The sequence below is a fragment of the Haliaeetus leucocephalus genome, unplaced genomic scaffold (genome assembly GCF_000737465.1).
Source record: "Haliaeetus leucocephalus isolate CR32 unplaced genomic scaffold, Haliaeetus_leucocephalus-4.0 Scaffold656, whole genome shotgun sequence".
Lineage (NCBI taxonomy): Eukaryota > Metazoa > Chordata > Aves > Accipitriformes > Accipitridae > Haliaeetus > Haliaeetus leucocephalus.
The window spans coordinates 11,618,133-11,640,251 of record NW_010973092.1 but is presented as its reverse complement, the minus strand read 5'-3'; the positions used below and the strand labels follow the sequence as shown (position 1 = coordinate 11,640,251).

Genomic DNA, 22,119 nt, shown 5'->3' with positions numbered 1-22,119 from the left:
TCATGAAAATCTGTGTGTCGGTGTCTCTCCTGTAGAGTGTACGTTCATGTCCCTAATCAGTGGTGAGGTTAAGTCTTTCGGTGATGCAGAATGGTATGGGGAGAGGAGGCTGCATAGTTAGACCCACAGAGAATGATCAGACTTTTTCTTCATTCTCCAAAACAGGTAATCGAAATAGCATTGCTTAACAGCAGAGAGTGGCTCTGTGTTGCGGCCAGTGCTGTCTCTTTCAGTGCAGCAGCCTAATGTTTAGGGGATGTATGAACTCCCTACAAATGGCAAATGGCTTCTATGTTTACTCCTCACAACTTTTGCACCTCCAAAACGTGACTCACTGTGCGGAGGTCTTTGGCAATGTCTCTGTCCAAGTGCTCTTTTGTTCCAAGAGCCGCAGAATGACAGGAATGTTCTCTACTAGAGGGTGCCAGTGTAACAGAGAAGCGGCTCCATGCTGAGATGTTTGGAATACATGCGTGCAGCCTCTGCGTGTGCTTTGTCGGGATGCTCCACTTCTGTCTCAAAGAATGAAAATCCAGGCCTGGAGGAGGCTCCTCTCTGGGATGGGTGTGTTCAGAATTGAATAATCTTGCTATGTAATGCTGGAGATGACTAGCTGGGGTGGGGGAGGCAGTGGTGGGGCCCACTGATGTCCTAAGAAGGCCACACCCTTTATTCACGCCTCCTCATGTACCACAGGCTACAAAATCCTACTTCCTTCTTTTCCTCCCAGGTCATGTTAAATCGCATCTAAAAATAACAGGCAGAACCTCTTACTGATTCTATGGCATAGAAAGGATTAGGGACTTAAAAAGAGGACGTTTCTTTCCTTGCCTCTAAGCCACCAAGATTACTGTCAGCTGAAAGTCCACAAAACTGGGAAAGGGCTTCTTGAAAGGTAGTTCTTGTTCAGTTAATTCCCAAAGCAGAGAGCTGAAATACTTGGGGTTTTGTCTGATAGATGCAGTGTGTTCTCACCAAAGCAACTCAAAAGGGCGTTGCTGTATGTGGCAGTGAGGAGCTCCCTTCACAGCCTAATCTGTGAAAGGCCACTAATTGCATTGTCTCATATAGTGGTTGAGACTGCTGTCAGAGGTACGGGACCCAGCCCAGGACTTCTGGCTCTGAAAGCCTGAACTTGTATGAGCTGGAAGTCTTCAGTCCCGTGGCAGAAATTGTACAGGCTTCTGTATGAGCTGCTATCTGGAGTGGGACATGGCCAGGCTTTGAAACTTGACCAAGGGTTGCACTTGGGTGTTATTCTCAGACCTGAAGAGGGAGGACAAAGTAACAGTGAGGTGACTGTGTGTACTACTTACTGCAGAGTTATGACACAGCTTATGTCCACACCTGAAAGTGTTCCCAGGAGTGCACTGCTGTTCCTCAAGTCATTTAAATTAGCTTTCCTGAAAGCACATGGAACCGACATGCGGCCTCCCGTGGCCCTGCTGGTGAGGTGTCTCTGCAGAGAGCACAATGGGCACCAGTTGTATAACCATCCTCCCACTCTTGTCTTAGGCCGTGTCAGATTGCTCCTCAGTGCTGCTTAATTTCCCAACCTTTTCTGGATAGGAAAAAATTCTTGCACCCTCCGTAACAGTGATTGAGCTGAATCTGCTGAAAGACTTCATGGAGTAGGGCTAGCAACCTGAAAACTGTGTGCATGCTAGAGTGATCCTGTCAGAAGGACACCAGTGCTCATTTTCTGTTTTGGAACTGAATCCTTAGGTGAAATCTGTATTTTTCAGAACTTTGTACTTCCCTCCATTTAAAAAATTAAAACCAGAAAAACCTGTACTTGGAAGGGCTATTGCCAGGGCTAGAAGCTGAAGATCTAGCTTAGTTTGTATGGAAAGCCCCATTGGTTTTGGTGGTGTTTTTTCTCTTTTTTATAAAACTTATTCTTACGTACAATCTTCTCAAACGCTTGTGACCCGTAGTACAATAAGAGTATATCCACAGCTTTCTTGGGTTGTTCTGCAGCAGTGGGCCCATTTACAAATGCGAGATGTGGGAGTAAAACATTAAGCAACTGTTTGTTGCCTGTCAGAGACATGAATCTTATTTTAATAGGGATGAAAGACATAGCCTTAAGTGTTAGGAATCCCTGAAGTTGGGAATGATCCACTCATCACCTTCTAGTCAGCAGCAGTAGCAATGTGAGGGTGCCAGACTCTTGGGCTGCGGAATGTAACCGATCTCTGCTCTGTATGCAGTTATGGTGGTGTTGGTCAAGTGCAGGAAGGTATTTCAGAGCCTTTCTCTGGCATGCCAGAGGTTGTCCACTGCTAAGTAGATACAGCCTGCCAGGCTGGATGGATCCAGGCATTTCTGCTTCATATCGCAGAGCCTAGCAATGCCTTGAGGGATAAAATGTGAAATCCTGTCTTCCTTGTCTTGACTAATTTTAGGTCCCTGGTAACTTTCACGTGTCAACACACAGTGCCACTGCGCAGCCTCAGAATCCTGACATGACTCATATCATCCACAAGCTCTCATTTGGGGACAAGTTACAGGTAAGTTCTCTTCCCTGAAAATTCCCTGGCTCTAGGGGAATGAATGCAATTAGAGTGACTTTAATATTAGACACTTTGGTTTTATGGAAGGGCCATGTGCAGTCTGGGGAGGATGTAAGAAAAGACTGCCTGGGTAAGCAAGCCCATCCCTTGCATTCATGTAATGTACACTCAGTTTGGAAGAGTTCGCAAACTCTTTACATGCCACCACTTCAGGAAGGAGCAATGTTCAGTCCTAGAGTAACTTTGCTGTTTTCATCTGAAATTGAAAGTGCTTTTGGAAAACTACGTGGCTATCTTCCTGCAGGGAGTAGAAATGATAATTCATGGCTTTGCAAAATCCTATGCAGTACTGTTTTCGGTATTAATAGAGCAAAGAAATCTTGACTGTCTTTGCAGAGGAGCAGTGAGTATACTAAGGGAAGATGTGTGCTCACTACTGTCTTTACCATGGCACCAGTCAAGTTCTTTTTAATTCACTTCACTGTACTTGTATAGCAGACACCTATTAGTCAAATTTGTTCTATAAAACACAAGTTAGAACTGCCGGTTTCCTGCTAGGAAGAAGCTGAATGTGTGCACTTGCCCAGTGGATAGAGTTTCACCAGGTGTTGCAAGTTATGTAATAATTCCTGATTTCTCAATAAGGACAGATTACAGCACTTCTCTAGCCTACTTCCAAGGAGCTAGCATCATAGGTGGGAGTTATATATGTGCACACCCAGTTTGCGACTCACCCTAAACGTTGCTTACCCATAGTCTCTCTGTAATCTTCTTTCCTCAGCACAGACGTCTCATTAGTCTGCTTCTTGTACACCCACTTCCAAAACCCTTTTTCATGCTAACAAGTCTAAGCGTTGCTTTGTAGTCTTCTGATTCTGCTCCCGGCTTCTTTTAGGAAATATCTTGTGTGGGAACGCTGAAATATTAGCATATAAATAAGCTTGGCTTAATGTCTGTAAAGCACACTGAGATTATGAAAAATATTAGGTAAGTGCTAATGGGGAGTTCTGCAGTTTGCGTGGGAAATCAGTGCTCTAAGGTAGCGTTCCCATTGTTTTATCATGGAGTCTTTGAGTAATGGAGCTGAAGTGCGAATCAGCATGAATGAGATGAGAAGCCTGGACAGTTGGGGGCAAAGGAGCAAGCGTCTTCAGTTCTGGTGGTGAGAAACCTGTCTAGCAAACATGTAGTTGGCTCCTGATTTGGACAAGTTCTGATTAGTATTTTCAAAGTTCAAAGTAATTACTCATCATCTCCATACACAAGAGTGGAGCATGTAGGTGCTGCTGATCCTGTAAGCAAACACGAGTTCAACAGCACAAATTAAAGAAGGATATGTTCACTAAACAGGTGCTACCAAGACTCAGCAAGCAGTGTAGAGAGCCAGCCAAGTATGGAGAGTTTTAAATCTATCTAGATATACCTTTGAATATTTTGGGTTGTCTCCACCTGCTTTGATGTAATATATACTCATATTTCTTAAAGAGGGTGAGGAGCTTCTCATTCATTTGTGTCATGTGTTGGGAGTAAGTTTTTTGTCGATTGTTACCACCTCTGCCAGAATGGTCCACTAAGGTACATGCTGTGTTCTCCAGAAAAAACAGTCTGTTTGAAATAGAGATTTAAATCTCATCTGATATTGAATGACCTTCAGTTCTGCAACAGTAGTTCATGCACAATAGCGGCAGACTTTTTGTAGATTTTTCCCTCATGTAGATGAGACCAAAATTCAAACCAGTGAGGTTCTTGCATGTCAGGTAACCCAGTAAAGAAAGAGATGTGGAAAGTAGGAGATTATACATTTTTAATCATAGAACTCTCTTGAGTGTTGAATAATCCTAGTTTTAACCTTGTGAGATGTCTTGTCTTTCCTTGATAGTTGCAAGGTTGGAAGTTATTTTAGCCTGCTGTTGGACTCTGCCTGAGTTATATGTCTTTGCACTTGTTTGTAGAGGTTAAAGCCTAGGGTGCTCAAAGCCCTGGCAAACATCTTTTTGAGGTCCATGTTGCAGGAGAATAAAGCATTGCCACTGTTAAACCACTGACTAGCCTCCTGTGCCACTACTCCAAGCACTAGATTTGGTCGTGGTAGTAGTACAGGGCAGTCCTGAGAATGGCTGGCTGAACAGGCTTGCTTAAGTTTTCTGTTGCAAAGCAATTTTGTTACTGTGGCCAAAAGCTTACTCCTTGTTGAAGTCCCTCCAGGTACTTAACAAGGTACAAACAAGTATGTTCCCCCAAGGAACACACCTGTGCACTTTGTAGAGCAGAGATTAATTAGCAGTCTACGGACAGCAAGTATTGTAGTGGGAGTCCAGAATATTCCACAATGAAAATCATAGTAAAATATCAGTCTGGGAGTTACAAATGCCATCGGTATTGCAAAGACAAGAGAGGCAGATGCACCAAAGGACCTGATGGCACAGAAACTCTGCTCTGACAACCCACAGCTCTCAAAAGGTTTTTCCATACTTACATAGCTGTCCTCAGCAGCTGTTCACTTGCCTAATCTCATCAACTTAAAAAGTTCACCTTTTATTTACATTGATCACTTTTCTCACCAAAGAACTCTGAACAATGCATTGTCATGAAAACAGTCTTCATCAGTAAAACAAAGGAATCAGCCAACACTCAAAATCATCTTGAGAATGAATATTCACATAATTGTTCTAGTACAAATATTTGCAATATCAGAAAATATGTTCTTCAGCTTGTTTAGTTTTATTCAATATTGCCAGTTTTGCAATTACTACATTTTTATACATATATTTGTGTTCTATATCATACCAGCTGAAAATGCTTGCAGACTGGAGCATACATAACCAACTGAAACACCAATTACTACCTGGCAAATCAGGTACCCATGGCACTACTGATCATTCATACTTTATGGGACTGGCTAAACCTTCGTGCCTTTTTGGATGTCACTGAATGGATATTAAAATCATTAGCTTGTGGACTCTTAATGTTTCCTTGAAAGGAATTCTATGAAATTACCCACTTCTAACACAATGGATTGACTCAGGCGTTCATTCACCACCACAAGTATCTCTGCAAGTTTAGTGTGACTGCCACAGACAGTGGCAGTTGTGGAGATATCTCCACCAGTTGTGGAGATATCTGGTGGCTTTGTCTGAGTGGAAGCTCTGTAACTCGCAGCTTTGCAAACTCACTGTGTAGAGAGATGCAGAGCAGACTACTTTTACATATAAACAAGTGTGGGTGCTGAGGAGCCAAGGACAAGAATGTAAGTCCAAATATACAGATACCTCACAGGATAGATACAGTTGTTTGCTGAGTAACCGCTCAAATATTTACTGGTAGAGTGTTTGAAGTGGACCTTAAAGTCTCTGGCCCAGATATGCTATAAGAGACTGACTTATCAGCTGTATCAAGAATGGAACATAATACCGTAGCCCAGTCCAGGGGCTTCTCTTTCCTCGTATGCTTTTTACAATGAGTAAAGAATACGTACAGTCTGTAGTTTGGAAATGGTTGTTGTTGTGTAAAATATTTGAAATGCTAGCAGACTGAAAGGCACTGTAGAAGGTTCAGCTGTTGCTTTTGCTCTGTGCTTGTTACCAGCACCTTGCCAGTTGAACCTGCTGATGATTTTGTCTCTCTAGAATTTCCTTTCTCAGGAGAGAAACGGGTTCCATTGCTGCTTCCTCGAAACAATCATCCACTCCGTAGCATTCAGAATAGGTAAACAGCCATTAGGATGAGAAAAAATACATCCACATGCTATCAGTTGTTGAGAGGGTCTGGGAAGAAGATTGCATTGCTCTGTTAATGAGGTGAAACTCTCACACCCATGACCAAATACTTCTTCCAAACTCTTCTTCCCTGTTGTCTGGCTTAAGGTCAGGAATTCTAGGTTGTGGACTTATTTGTCCTTTCTGTATGGCATACTGTACATTATGTGAATGATGCAACCTCTAATCTACAGCTGTTGCTGTGGGGTTTTCCCTGTCTAGAGAGTTCACAAATCAATTATGCTGTTGGTGAACATCAGACTACAGATCATAGTATGTGGAAGGCATGGGATGGAAATCCTGTTATTCTGGGCAAACAGATACTTGCATGCCTGGGACCAGCTGCAGGAAAAGCTGTATGGATGGCAGTGCTGGCATGTGTCCTTTCCATCTCCCAGGGTATAATGTGCATGGTGTGAAAGCTGGGCTAATGAGTTAAAGCTGTGCAAGCCCAACTGTTCTGACATGAGCTACCTTTACAGGAGTAAACCTGTAGTTTTAACCTGTAGTTGAGTTTTAACCTGAATATGACTCCCGTTTATTTCCCTTTCAGTCTGATAAATGAATTTCACAGTTAACTATGCAAAGCTCTTGTGAAATTTCATTGTGAGATATTTCCTAACTGGCCTCTTCCAACTGCAACTCCTTTAGCTTTGGAGTGGTTTTGGAGTTTCATTTTGTAAGATGTTGTGAAATCAACTTTTTTACTTGGAACCAACGTCTCTGGTGATGGTCACTGAAAGATATTTCAAGTCATCTTTTACTGGGTTGAGGCTTTGTTTTCGGAAAGGTTGAATCAGGCTGATCTCCTTGTTACAGGATAGGATAGGGAAGCAAAGATCAAGAGTACCAAGTCAGAGCATAGTTTCTTCATATGCCTTTTTGCTTTCCAGGTCCATAATGTTCACGGAGCATTCAATGCCTTGGAGGGAGCAGACAAACTCAGCTCAAATCGTATGTATTCTTGGTGATTACAGGTCTTAGCTGCTCTCTGCAGGAGGGAAAACAGGGCCATTCATGCAACACTGGTGTATCCAGAAGTCTTTAATTTGCCTCTTTAACCGAAATGATCCAGACATTGCTGACTGACATCTCCATTTTCTCCAGTACCATAGAGAAGGCTTAGCCCAAAAAGTCCTTTGCAGCCCTTCTGCAACCTGGACATTGTCTCCAGCTCTGTTATGACCAACTCAGAATTATTGAGTTTTTTATCCATATCCTATTGCTATAGCTTCCTTTTGCTGCTGTCACCACCACCAGAACTTTTCTTTGTTCTTGTGTTGCAAGTTAGATCTTACCTTAAGTTCTACTCTGTGGCTAGAAGGATAGACATTTTCATTGCCCTTCTTCATGACCAGCAACACAAAGAGAAATTTCCAGTGCATACTACAATTCAGAATAGTTTTTCTCCTTCAAGCGTTCAGGCTCCCACAGGATATCAGTCCAGTTCTTGGAACAAAATTTCTATGGCTGTTCCTGAAGCTAAACAGTTATGTTTTCTTTTTCTCCAGGAGCCAAATGTCAGTGTGTTACACATGGCCAAAGGATCCTGCAGAGAAATCATTTAGAATTCTGTTTTAGAACTGTTTCAGCAGACATGAAAAATGGCACAAGCCATTTAAATCATGAAAAAAACTAATTAGTAATTGTTAAGCAGCTGTAGGATAAGGAAGAAGAGAAAGAAGAAAAGATGGGTACACAAGAAATGGGACTACACAGGTTGTGATGCCTCCGCTTTTTCTGTCAAAAGAAGCTCAGTGAGCTGCAGCTCTAACCTTAGCAGGTTCTTGATTTAACCAGGACAGCTTTTTATGGTGCTGATAAGTCTTATCATTTATAGTTGCAAGGAGTTAGGAAGGTTCAAGTGACCCAAACTCATGTCAGTAGGTTGTGGTACTACAGAAGTCTTAGAATGGTGGGCAGGTTCTGGCATCATCCAACTACCTTACAAAGTTTTGTACAAGGGACATAAATGTAGGATGTGAAATTGTCACTTTGTCACAGAACCTGAGATAAGGAGGAGGGAGACTTTTCTGTGACTTACTTGTTTTAGTTGAGTTTGCACATTTACTTTAAAATGTTGTGTAGGCTATGATTCCTTTCTCTGAATACTAACGTATACTTTCCTTTCCTTTCTTGATCACAGCTCTTGCATCTCATGATTACATACTGAAGATAGTCCCAACGGTGTATGAAGACATGAGTGGCAAGCAGCGATACTCATACCAGTATACTGTAGCAAATAAGGTAAAGAAGCAGGTAGTTCTCAGAGAAGCTCCTCATTGCAGCCCAGTGGATGCATGGAGGATCTTCAGTCATCGTTCCTCCTCCCTTTTGCTCCTCTGCTCTGCAGCCATGTACATTTGTTTGTAGGTGAGCAGTAGCCTCTGCTGGGAGAAGGAGGAACTGAAGCTCTTCAGAGTGGGGCTTCCTGTTGCTCCTGGTGCTGGTGTTTACCAGGGTTGGGATTGTGAGGGCTTGTCAGAGCAGGTGGTGGTATTGTTTTAATTCTAGAGATAGGTATTCTTACTCCGAACTTTCTCATATGTCAGTTTAACTGATCTAGATTTCTATAAATTGTGTGGAAGTTTTTTACATGCTGCAGGAGCTCTTGTGATTTGTGTCAGGATGCATCTGGATAGAAACTGCAATCCAACTGAACATACAAAATGGCGCTTACAGTGGTTTTATTAATAAAACAGTCTCAATTGTGATGGATGTATCAGACAAATAAGTTAGCTGAGTTTTCAGCTTTTTACAAGTGTTGATTTCAGATATTAAGCCATTGAACCTGCAGCAGCAAATATGTACTAGTTGACTATTTCACAATGCCTACTTTATGATATAATTCTTAAATTAATTTACATTAAGTGTGAAGATATTTGTATTTTAATAATACAATGTATTGAACTTTTTTTTAAAAAAAAAAAAAAAAGCCCCTATTTACTTTTTAAGGTAAAAAGCCTCTTTCAATTTAAAATTCTTTGCCAGTCAGGTGCTAAAGGAAAGTCCGGAATCTGTTTATAATATCTAATTACTGCTAGTTTGCTATAACTGAGAATCAAGCATGTGCTCTCATGGACTAGTTCTTAGATTAACATTCCTGTCTAGTGACTTTTGGGCTTGCTTGTACAGTGTGTCCCAATGATTTGGATGTCTCCCTCTATTCAGATTACAATGTATTTGTTCTGCTTAATGTCACAACTGTTGTTCTGATAAGAGTCTTGCGATGCAAGTTCTGAAAGTAATTTGGCAAATAGACAGCAGGAGCTTTTGACACTTCTGTGAGCATGGTTGCAAATTGGGGCGCTCAGCCAAGACTGACTCATTAGAGCAGGATTGCTGGTGGGGAAAAGGGGAGAGGAAAGAAAAAATGAGGTCAGTTCTATCAAAACTGAAGTCCAGAGAAACAGTGCTGCCTTTGCGTTTTCTTCTCATTAAAAATAAAAATTCTCTTATCGGTGCTTTAGTCCTTGACTGCCATACTGATTGGTGGGAAACAGAAATTGGAAGCCATTGGAATCGTCTGGCACAGATTGACTAGTATGAAGAGGTGAATAGAGTCTTAAATGTGGACTGTCTGTCTCCTCTCCCCTTTTATCTCCCAGACCCTACGTTTCCTCACTTCCCCAAATAGCCACTGTCCCAAGATACGCTGCAGAAGTTTGGCAATAAGAGCCCTGAAAATATTACGACTAGGGGCTTCAGCTGCATTCTGCTTCTCTTGTCATCCATGGATAAACAACTACTTAGAAGGAAATTTGGGATTTATATGAGATTAATGAAGGAAATAGGTGCTGTTTCACTAGCTCCCTCTGAGCTCACAGAAGAGTAATATAATCTTTTTTGTATCATGCTCATGAGTGTCCTATTGCTTTTCCTTTCTTCATCTTTCTGAAGTATTTGAGGTTGTCTTTGCCTCTGCTCTGAAGGAGAATTAAAACAGAAGAGGTCATCTGAGTTGGCAGGCATGTCATAGGGCTAAAGAAGGGAAGAGCAGCTGGGTAAAGAGGTAGCGTGTGCCATGCCGGCGCTGATGGCTCTCACTGGATTGCTGAGTCCTCAGCCTGCTTTTCTTTGATTTTTCTTCAGTCTGTCAAGATAAATGTCCTGATCATTGAAAATAGATATATATTTCTACTGAAAGCACAGAGAAAATATTAGCTCAAAAAGATGTGACTTTTGATACTAAGTTGATGTTAGTATCTGTTCTACATTGGCATTGTGCAGTATGTCTTGTTGGGGTGTTGTCCTGTGCCTGATTGATTGCACTGTACCTGTTAGTAAAGAAATGGATTAAGGGAGATTATCACTGGCAATCTGAAGATGTCTCTCCCAAACCAGCTTGGAATATTTTTTGAACCTTTGCCAATATTTTTCTGGATACAGTTTCCTTTTGGCTTTCAGCATGATTTTTAAACATGGTTTAAACGTGGCTTTATGTGATTCATACTGAGTGGGCAAAGCATTCACATTGTTGGTCCCAATGTGAAGGGGGCCTTACAGACAGGAGCTGCTGCTTGCTATTCTGAGTGTGTGGACAAGAAGGCATTTTCAGTTCTTGCAAACTAAATTCTGTTTGATTAATATCCTAGTAACGATTTAAATACTGACAGTACAGAAAGTTCACGGGCAACCACCTAGAGACTGCTTGTATTTCAATAGAGCAGATCTAAGCTAGAGAAATCAATGACAGCCTTTCTATTTACTTATGTAATTTTGAATGAAGGTGAGAGTAAGCACCGTTACTCTCTGTTCCCAGCTATATCATTATCAGACTGTAAAGAACTTATTTTCCTATTTGATAAGGATGGGGGGTGGGCAGTCACACAGGAATTAACTGCTTGCTTCTTTCAGTCTGATCATTAGTGCAAAACAGTGGAGTAAGGGCCAGATCCACAGAAGCAGTTTTATTGGAGACACTCTTACCTGGAATGAGATTGCTTACATTTTCTGCCATTTTTCCCCCCACTTTCTTTTCTAGGAGTACGTAGCCTACAGTCACACTGGCCGCATTATCCCAGCTATCTGGTTTCGCTACGATTTGAGCCCCATCACAGTGAAATACACAGAGAGGCGACAGCCTTTGTACAGGTTTATCACATCGGTGAGTTACTCTAAACCTCTAATTCTCCCTTTTTCTGCCTGCCTTTCATTTCTGTTCTGAGCCTTTCTTGTCAAGAAGAATTGAATTTCTGCTTCAGAGCATTGTGACGTGATTGAAATAAAGCGGTACATCATCGCAATTGTACTGAAGTATAAGTGAGGTAACTGGTAAGCCCTATGCTCTGACAATTTTATTTAATAGCTAGGCACAAGAAGAAAGAAAATTATCCTATTCCAGAAGTGCCAGGCTCCGTCTAGGCAGGATGGGCACTATTGCAACATGTCAGAAACTTGGAAGTAAAGCTAATGTGGTATGCAGTAATGCATGCTGCAATAAACCGTCTCTCTAAAGGTGAGATCTAACTTGCAGAGAATGCAGGGCAGTTGTTTTACTCAGTACTGTTGCTTGGCTTAATACAAGTATGCCAGTTCCAGATATTTACTCCTCGGTAGAAGTGGAGAAGAGCTGCATTATCAGATTCCAGAGGTGTTTTCCTGACGTGTTATGTTTTGATCTATCCAAATAACATGCTGCAGTACTGATCTCAGCATCTATAACAAAGCTGTACTGTCCAAACTGCTATTTAGGCAAAGAGCTATTTAAAGATCTTCCAGAACATTAAAAAATGTGTCCTGAGGGAGTTGGCTTAAAATTTAAACTGCAGTCTGCTGTGCCAGTGAGGCATGGTAGAATGTGAAGTAGTTGATAAATTGGCTGGAATTAAGACCTTGGATTTTGATTTTTAAACTGTTTGAATATTTTAATTGGAAGTAACCTAAACAGTGTGGCTGTTTTGCACTTAAAGATTTTGATTTTGCAGCTTCTGATAAACACCAAGTTCTCTTCACTTAACTTTGGAAATTCATGTGATCTCTAGGATACACAAATACCAAGAGAAAGTGACTTCAAGCAAAATCCAAATGTCATGGTTTAAGACCTTCTCTTCTTAGCATGTCTGTCTGGTTTAAAAACGTAATCCTAAAAAAGGTCAAACATCAGCATTTTATGACTCGGCGTCTCATACTGCCTCTGCTTCTTTCCCTAACAATATGCTCTCATAGGTTTCTTACACATCTTGGTGGGGGTGAGGCTGTGGAAGTGTTTTTAACGGGAAACAGTGTTTGGAAATGATTGATAGCTGGCATTATTCTTTGTCATCTCCATTGGTAGCATTTACTGCTGATATGCCATTGTATGTATATAAATAGTATCTTTGTTGAATTTGATACCTTGCTTCAGAGTTTACATGAGGAGTGTACAGGAAAGGCTTTCCTCACTGGTTGCCACAATGACCTTTTTGGATTTGAGATGGCCCCAGCTAGAATTTTGTCCCATCCTGTCTGTAAAGTTAGCCAGGCATGTACTGGCTGCTAGACTGCTGAAGAGTTTTACGATTGATTTTTGTCTACTTTGTTTGGTCTGTTAAATGGCTATAGTCTCAAGCAGCTCACTTGGGGCCATTCCAATTGAATGTCCTTCCTATGGAGATGTGTGGATGACACTGATACCTGCAGTAGCTCTTAAGCAGTATGTCAGACAGGTGTGCCAGACCCTTGTCAGACATGGGTGACTTAGAGGCAGATCCTTGTTACAGATGCTGTGACAATCAGTCTGGACCATGTGGCCCTGGTACAGATACCTGCTCTTGCTGTCATTTAGGCTAGGAGTGTTTTACAGTAGGGCAGCCTTGGCTGTGTATGTGCTACATTTAAAGCTTTACAGTGTTCAAGGTGGCATTGAAAAGGTTGGAGTGGGGGAGCAGTGCTGCAGAGGATCGAAACACCTTTTGTCCTAGGTTTCCTTGCCCTGTTTTGATGACATGATCTGTTCCATTGTCCTTTCCACTGCTATAGTCCCTTCCTGTATCTCCAACGTGGCCTTTTGCATCACAGTTGCTCTGGAGACCAGTTAGTGGTGATCAGCACTGGGCTGAGGTCCAGACAGAGATTGTGCTGGGGCATCTGGAGTCATTGCCGAATGGGGCTGGCCATGGAAAGCATGAGCTTTTTCTGAGCGGCAGCTGCTTAATTTAAAAACTACAAGAGGGGCTCTGGAGTAGGGGGAGCAGATTGTTTACTAGGGTACCCATGCGGCTTTCAGTAAATTTAAATGTGTCCCAGGGATGCGGGAGGATCCTGTGGGCTTGAAAGAGACTTTAGGGGACAAACTGTGTCGATGTTGGAGGGAAGAATACACTGTGGAGGAAGGATCCCATGTGGAGAGATCAGATGAGAGAGGGGTGTTGCCTGTTCAGCAGAGAGCCAAAGGAATCTCATTCTGCTGCTGGGAAGGTTAACTGATGCTCTTTGTTAGTCATGAGTTTGCCCCCAAAAAACTTCAGTGCCGCCAAGAGGAGCATTATAGCACCATAGCAGTGTTCCCAGGTCTTCTGTGTTCCAAACAGACCCACACTAACTCATGCCTGCTCCTTGGGTTTTTGTGGTATACAGAACTATCCTAGTTTTCTGTACCATGTGAGAGGTGCTTCCTGTGCAGGACAAAAGGCATTGGTTTAGCATAGATTTTACTTTACGTGTCATGCTTCAAAAAATTCAGTACTAACTAAGATTTTGTATTGCTTATGGGTCAGTGCTGCCACTGTCACTGTGCTGTGAATTTGCCATGGATCCAGGGGTTAACCACAGACACTTCACATAGCGTTAAACACAGTAGATTTTGCCTGTTAAACTGTACTGCTTAAAATCAAGGCATCTCCCCATAAAGAGAAGCCATTCATGGCCTTGTGGTTGAGGTTATGGAGCAAGGGGGAAAGTTCCACTGCTGAAAATTTATGAGTTCCTGTAAGTGGCCAAACTGAAAGAAGGTTTTATCATGAGGTCAGCCTAGGGGCTGGGAGGGGAGAGCAGGCAGAAAACAAGCCAAATTTCTGCTGAAGCATTCAATATCCAAAGAAAAAATAGAATTTTTTCCCTGATATGAGAGGACTCATCTGCCCTCTAGGTGTGAAAAAAGTTAAACTGGAAATAATGGGGGGGAAAGGGTTGCAGGGAGAATTATTTCAGCCATGGGACCTGTTACCAACGGGTATCATAGACTCAGACCCATGCCGTTTTTAAAACCAAGACAGTGTTGTTCTACAAGATGTGCTGCAGGTCAGCCAGAAATCTCTGGGTGGGATTCTGTAGCTTACCTTACTAGGAATTACTTGGGGGTCCTACTGGTCCCCTCTGTCCTTGAAGGCAATTTTCAGATTTTAAGACATCCCAGAGGTCCACAGTCATGTATCTGACACTTGCCTTTCTGTCATTTTGCTTGCAGCCTTGCCTCCTCCTACATATCCACTTGTGCTTTCCTTTAGGCTTCAGCCTGCATCCCAGCCACTGTCCTATAATCATATTCTGTTCAAAACCCTCATGTGTACCCCAATTGCATGGTCTCTCACTGCTGTATTTATTACACTTCTATATTTCTTTCTCTTCCTCTTTTAATGGTTGGGCCCAAGTCAAACCGTAACCTCAGCAAGCCAAATGATCATTCCCAGTATAAAACTCCATTAAATATAAATAAGTGCATGATGCCTGACTTCCTTCAGTGCTGCTAAGGAGCAATGCTCCGTACGTATTAGAACTGCGATGATAAAGAAACACAGTGGTGCAGCTTCTGTGCTGACTTAGAGATCAACCCTGGCACTGCCTTTTTTTTGTCGCAACGAAACAAGAGGGCTGTGTGCGTGCTGGGAGGCAGGCTCCAAGCGAATGCCAGGTGTGTGTGACTCATAAACTCTCAGCAGTACAGAGCTGTGCAGATGAATATATATTTTTTTCTATTCCCCACCCCCTTGTGCTGCTGCACTGAAATCAGATTTTCCTACCATATGATGCAAAATCTTAGTGTTGGACGTTTTTTCTGTTATTTGCGGTACAACATCTCCTGTCAGCTGAGCTGCTGTGTACTGAAATAACCCAACTCCATTGCGGTCATTTTCCCTGAAAAGTCACCCTGCGTCATGGTCCAAGGGATAGCAAGGAGGGGGGCAGAGGGGGCAGGAGCTGGACTTGTCCCCTAAAAATACTAACTTTGCCTCAGGCTGGTGCTCTGGTTTTTGAAGCCTTTATCTGCTGGAATGCCAACTGTCCTGCAAAAGCCATGTTTACTGCAGCTCCTCATTTCACTGAGCTCACTAAACGCATATATCCTGGTTATAAATACGCATGTAAATGAGTGCTTTATTTCTTGCTGCCTTCGCTCAACATTAATGAACTGTTTGTTCTGTTGCCATTCTAACTCCCTGCTGACCTGAATGCTGCTGCTGTTAAGTTACTCTTTTGTCTGTAACTTTGCCCATGGGGTGTAGTGCTGTATGGGAGAAGAGACAGGACACGGTAGGTCTAGTGTGGCGCTGGTTCCCTTCTGTGGCAGTTGTATTGCATTTCCCTGATACCCTGCTATATTGGCTTACTGATTTTGGGTTCCCCTCACTCTCTTGGCTTCTAGCTCACAGCAAAATCCCCCTTTTCCTAGGCAAGCCCTTCTCAGGAGATAAGCTCTGTATCTTGTCCCCTTCTCACTGACCTGGTGTCTCTTACTCTCACAGCCACCTAATCCTATGGAATGTAAAAGACCAAATTAAAAGAGCATCACAGTTATGAAGTCAAAAATGTGGGAGTTAAGAAATGCCAGGTCCTGTGTAATTGTAACTTGGCTGTTAAATGTTATTAGGTTACTTTATTGTGTATCATACTTTCCATGTGAACCCTGCCTTGTGCAGCACACGGGGTGGGGTGACACCCTGTGAGCAGTGTTTCTTCCCATCCTACAGTATTTGACTGCTGCCTTGTTACTAGCAGGTGGTTTGTATTAACCTGGTCCTGAGTACAAGTCATACGTATCCACAGGGGCTCTGAGACGGCTATTGTCATGGTATTGAACCCTTCAGATGTGTTTTCCTTTGCACTTTCCCTGGGAGGCAAGTTTGGCATTGTCCCCATTTCATAGATAAGGGAATTGAAGCAATGTGTTGCAAAGTCTATAACTGGTGCCCCCTGATTTTGGGTGCTCCGAGCCAAGATTTGTCATGTCAGAATACTTTTGCGTTTTTCTAGCACTTGAGAACTGAAGTAGGCTGTTATGCTAATCAGGAGATTATTTTTTTCCCTAACTCTGTTCTTGAAAATTATTATGTTTTTACTGGTTTTTAAATAATTCAACCCAAGACATCTTGCATGGAAAACTTTGGCCCACAAAGAGTTAAGTTGGCAGTGCTTTTGTAAGCAGCACTTGTAATGGAAAGTGTTAGACAGACTTAGCTGTAGGTGTCACTGGTAGCTAGGTTTCTCTGTTAGTCACTGTCCTTCACATGCTATTTCAGTGTCTTTTGCCTGTTTGCAAATGCTGTATCTTGTGAAATAGGGAAAAGACTGCAAGGCCATGGTATTTATAATAGAAAACAGTAGTAGGAAGATATGAGCAACAGAGAGCTTCTACAAAACTTTGTTAGGTGGAGTTTAGCCCAGAAAGGAACAGCATTCATGCTGTACACTCCTAGGAGCTGGGATTTATGATTGGCTCAGGCTATGATGAGTTCAGGATAGCACTAAGTTATTCCATTGTAGGGAATGGTTTTCCTGAATGATTGTCATGTAATTACGTCCCTGGTACTGTTACCCCATTCTTGGTATGCTTCCAGAAAATACCCTAACAGTAGGCAATAATATCCTTCCCCGCAGTTTCAAGCTGTGTAAAAGTTTTCCTCACCACTGAAAAACCTGTTTCCTCTCTCTGTACATTTCAGATATGTGCCATCATTGGAGGAACATTTACTGTAGCTGGGATCCTCGACTCCTGCATTTTCACAGCATCAGAGGCCTGGAAGAAGATCCAGCTGGGGAAAATGCAGTAGCAGTGAAACTCTACCCTAGTCTCCAAGGACAGGAGCAAAGATTGAGAAATCTACCACTACCTGTTTTTGTCTTTATTTTCTATTTGATTGAATCAGTAAGTTTTTCTCTAATCAGGCTGTTCAGTGAAGACGTCTTCAACAAATCAAAGAAATCTCCATGCATTTCAGAGCTCTGAGAGTGAAAAATCAATGGAATCAGGGCGTGGATTTCAATTCTCTCCCCCAGAAAGAGAGGTTGAAATGCCATATATGAAACACACCATCAGATCTAAGTAAGGATGACAGTCTGTTTTCTGGGAGGGTCCTATGGCAGTATACAAACTAGGTAGTAGATTGCAAAGAGTTGAACTGTCTTGTGGCACTTCTTGGAATTCCGTTGGATTTGCATGATTAGACAATCGACTTTTGTATATGGCAAAATTGTATATTAGGAAGAAATTCCACCCATGGTGCCAAAAAGGTGATGTATCTGTTGGTGAGGAATGGAAAGTGTTAGTCCCCATAGCAAACTTTAGAGACAGAGGGCAGAAATAACATCAAGAAATGTTTTGTGCTTTTATTGAAAGCTCTTTTGTTCAGATATGACCTTTCTAATGAAATGAGCAAACGAGAAGAGGAAGCTTTCCCCTAGCTACCTTTTCCTGGGTAATCTGTGATCCAGGCAGTGGAGGGCCTTTCTTTTACTCTGGATGTAAGGATGTAAAAGTGGTTTCATTTCTTCCCAGAAACTGAATATCCAGTCTTGTGTTTACAGGTGGCATGAAGTAAAAACCAAACTGAGCAACACAGTTTTATGTGGCCTTTGCTTTGAAAGGGAATAGTTGTCTTTACAGCATTAGCTTTTATTCTTCCTTACATTTTTTTAAACACAGACCACCCAACAGTCTGGATCCTGCACTTCTGCTTTATTATTTTTATTATTGTTGTTGTTATTTTGAAAAGGGGTTGTATATTCTATGTGTTCAGAAGAATGGTGCAGTCTTCTGGGTGGATAAGCACAGCTTACTGTCTTGCTTTGTGTGTGTATATTGAATACACCTGTCAAACACAGGAAGTCTGTCTTTTCAGGGTTTAAGGTGCCTCCCTTTTCCTTTAAAAATCAATCGGGCATCTTTTCTGAGCCCTAGACTGACACTGTTCGCCCACAGGTACACCAGTAGCAGGGCAGGCATTGCCACAAGCTGGCCCCTGCTAGTGGTTGTTTTGCTTTATTACTTAAAATGGTACCTGAGCTTCCATGCCCATTCATTCAAGCCTTGTCTTCTGGGGCCTCCAGTAAATGGAGGTGTGAGGGGAAAACTACTGCCAGGTGTGGCTTGCATGTAATGGTAGACATGAGTTCACTAAAATTAGACTGATACCCACCAGCACATTTTTCCATAGCCTCCTAAATGTTCCTTGAGTAGTAACAGTCTCTGCATGCTTTGTAAATGTCTGAGCTGAGGATACACAAATTTTAAGTGTTCCAGGATGGATAAAAATCATAAAATAAAAATCTTTAACTCAGTCAATGCTGTAAATTCTAAGACGGGTGCAGGATTTCTCTTGAATAATATCTACTGCCCACTGCCCTTTCCTGGAGGCAAAAGTATCCAAACATTATGTTGTAATAATATGAATCTTTGAATATTCAGTGTTAATGCTAGAGTCAGATGCATTTCAAAAGTATTCCTAATACATATCTGTTGAAATTGTCTCATTGCTTTGGAAGTAGGGAAGGTAGCCAGTTTTATCCATGTACGAAAAAAAAGAAGCCAACCACCCTCGCCCTGCTGTCCTCTGCCCTGTAGTGACTTCGGACAAATTACAGCATTGGAATTTTTCCCTGTTCTTATTACAGACTGATTGCTGTTACTTTAGGTGTAAACTGGATTGTGTAACTTCCTGTATCTGTTAATGTATGGATAGATTTTATACATTTTTTTCCATTTACAAAAATCAACTTGAAAATGAGATGCTTGTCTTCATTTCGGTGCGTGTGTCCGTGTGCCTGCGAGCGGTACCTGCTGGATGGTGGCAGCTGCCCGGTGGGAGCCGGGATTTTCCATTGCAATTGTTGGCCGAAGGATTTCCTCTAATCCACTGTGACCAGATGAAGCTTACAGCAAAAAATGTCCTAGTTTTTTCTCTTGAATTGGTTGCATCTTAGCTCACAGCTTGTGAACCCAGTGATTACTGGGATTACAAGGATGTGATTTTTAATATCTTGGCAGTGCATCCTGAGCTGTGCAAGAGATGATCTTTGTAGCGCAGTGGATTGTACTGTTAGTTTTCTGAAGTTTCTTCCCTCGTACAATTTCTTTGACACAAACAAGCAAAGCTGGTTGCAGATTCCTCTTTGTGCCTGGTGTGTTATTTCTGCCTTTCTCCTTCTCCCCATCCTCTGTCTGAATTAAGTGCTGCCTTCTGTGCAGTCCAGGCCAGTTCTCTAAACCAGACCAGTGAAATTGTTTGGCTTTTTTTGGAAATAACAGATGCATACTTCAGCGTGCCTGCTTTCTCTGCCAAAATGTCCACTGCAATAACCTAATAAATCACTTTTTTTTTTGCTAGATGTGGAAACCAAATTGTGCTCAAGTTCTGGCAAAACTGCTGAAGAAACAGTCCGCACCTTAGTTCTCTAAACCAGGTCTAAGCTTTTGAGTACTGCCAAGCCAAGGCTACCTTCTGGGGCTGCTGTAAGTTGTGGCGAGCTTGTCCTTCAGGTGTGGCTGGCTTGGGTCATGTAATGATGCTGCATCATGTGTTTACAGAAGAATCTGCTCTTCATCTCCAAATGTGAAAGCGAGGTAGTTACTGTTATAGCAGTCCTGCCCCGTGCATACATGTCTCATTAGATTTCACTTTTATTTTCAAACACCTTCTAGAAGATAAATGAGCTTAGTTATGCTTTTAAACATCAGTGGAAACAAAATTAATTTCAAGCCATAGTGGAAGAAAAAACATCGATTGTAGGTGTTCATCTGTATTCCTGACTTTGCTCTTTCAAGTCAGTATTTTGACAGAAGTATTTGTGGTTTTCCAAGAAAGACATCCCTGTAGGAAGTAAAATATTTAGAACTTGTATATATTCCACTTTAAATAAGTCCCTCTAAAGCTATGCTTCATCATACAGTGAGAACTTGTGGTGTAGGATGCTTTGCAATGGTGGAGTTACAATTAGCTCTAGGGAAGGCTGTGCTTAGGTATATTCTAGGCATTATGTGGACCGCTGAAGATTAATTTTAAGAAAAAAAAATGGAAATGGGATAAGAAAAAAAATGGAAGACATGCAGTTGTGAATGTTTGGTTTATCAAATATTTGCATTCAACTACTGCTCTGTAAAAAGTGAAATCTGCAGTGTAGATGGTAATGTCTGTAGTTAATTTCTGAATATTTCTCATTTAAAGTTGTTTTTTATTTGTGTGATACACAAACTGTTTGGGCTGAAAAAGACTGTGATGAGTGTCTGCTTTAGAATCATTGTTTGAAGTTTCAGATGACATATGTCCATTTCTCAATAGTCCTTGGAAGAAGGGAGAGAGGGGCAGAGGAGGGAAGACATAGTCCTGTAGTATGTTATGGCGATGTTTAAAGCACAAATCTTTTGCATTTTTACAGTGGAGATTATTAAGGAGTTCTGGCATTTCCCTTTTAATTTGCAACCTTATGTTAATAAAATATTAGCCTTTTTAGTTCTATAATTAAAAATAAAACTCTCATGTGTTTTGACTGGCTTCTTGTTGCACTACTATTGCAAAATCAATCTAAAAGGGTTTTTTTCTTTTGTTTTTAATTATTATTTCAGTGAACTAAGCGTTATCACACAATGAAATCACTGTAAGCCAGGTCACTGTGTAGAAAGTTAACAGGAGGTTCTTTTGTAATCGGCACTGAGTCATGTCTGGACGTTCAGTGCTTGGTTTTGAACAGTACCAAGTGTCCTAACCTCCCTTTTTTTAATGAGAGGTGAATGGACTGTGCTTGGAACTTGCTGGGTTTGGCTTTAGTCACTGTGCCACTTGGTATATAAAATAAGTAATTTTTTGTTCCCCCCCTCCTTTAATTTCCTTTTAGCCTTGCTTCACTATGTATTTAGAAATAAGTGTCTGAGGCAATTAGTAAAGATTAAATAGGAAGGGATTACAACACAGTGAATTTGGGCACTATATATCTGCACTATATTGAGAAACCAATGCCTTTTAAGTGCTGTTATTGCTTACTTATGTTGGTGTCTGCTATACAACATCTTCATGAAGGGAGAGATCTGCCCGCTTCCAGTGGCCCTCAAGCGCAGGTTGGAACTCAGATTTCCAGCAGTGACAGGATGGTGCTGAAGGTTTCTTACTCTGCGTAAAAGAAGAGTAAAGGCACTGGGAAAGGCGTTTGTCCGACCCTCAGCCCGGGAACTTTTCCAACCTATCTTTATAAACCAAAACCCAGTCAAGTGTCCGTACCGCCGCTCACCCAAGCGCTCGGTCCATTTCTACCGACACCACCTTCTGCCATAAATAATTTTCCTTGAGAATAAATTAATCTGTGTCCCTTAAAACTGTACCACCGCCCCATCTACCTCAGATGCAAGCAGTTTGTGCAGGTGCCTGAAGCCTGGGGAGGCGGGTGGCAGCACACGCAGCCACGGGAGCGGGGTCTGGGCTGAGGAATTGGGGCTCGGCGGGAGCCCCGCGAGAGGGGTGTCTCCCTTTTGGCTGAGGGACGCGGGCTTTCTGGGCTGGGCCGGAGAGGAGGAAGCCGGCTGGAGGGGTTCACTCTGTTCGTACCCGTTCGGGGAGGGGCTGGATGTGGCGAGAAGCGGCTGCCGCTAAACAGCTCTGTCTTCGGGCACGCTGAGAGGAGGGGGTCGGCCCTCAGGCCCGCCGGCGATGCCCGCCCTGACGGGC

General features: G+C 42.2%; 1 protein-coding gene across 1 annotated transcript in view; it reads left to right on the top strand.

Annotated features, from left to right (window-relative positions):
- The window catches only part of ERGIC1 (endoplasmic reticulum-golgi intermediate compartment (ERGIC) 1), a 61,058-nt gene extending 40,555 nt beyond the window's left edge, over positions 1 to 20,503 (top strand). Inside the window, exons 6-10 of the mRNA XM_010579238.1 lie at positions 2,409 to 2,513; positions 7,165 to 7,225; positions 8,418 to 8,518; positions 11,256 to 11,378; positions 17,131 to 20,503. Coding sequence (XP_010577540.1) covers positions 2,409 to 2,513; positions 7,165 to 7,225; positions 8,418 to 8,518; positions 11,256 to 11,378; positions 17,131 to 17,238 — 498 coding nt within the window. The 3' untranslated portion in view covers positions 17,239 to 20,503. The remainder of the gene's footprint in view (positions 1 to 2,408; positions 2,514 to 7,164; positions 7,226 to 8,417; positions 8,519 to 11,255; positions 11,379 to 17,130) is intronic.
- Positions 20,504 to 22,119: the final 1,616 nt, after the last annotated feature.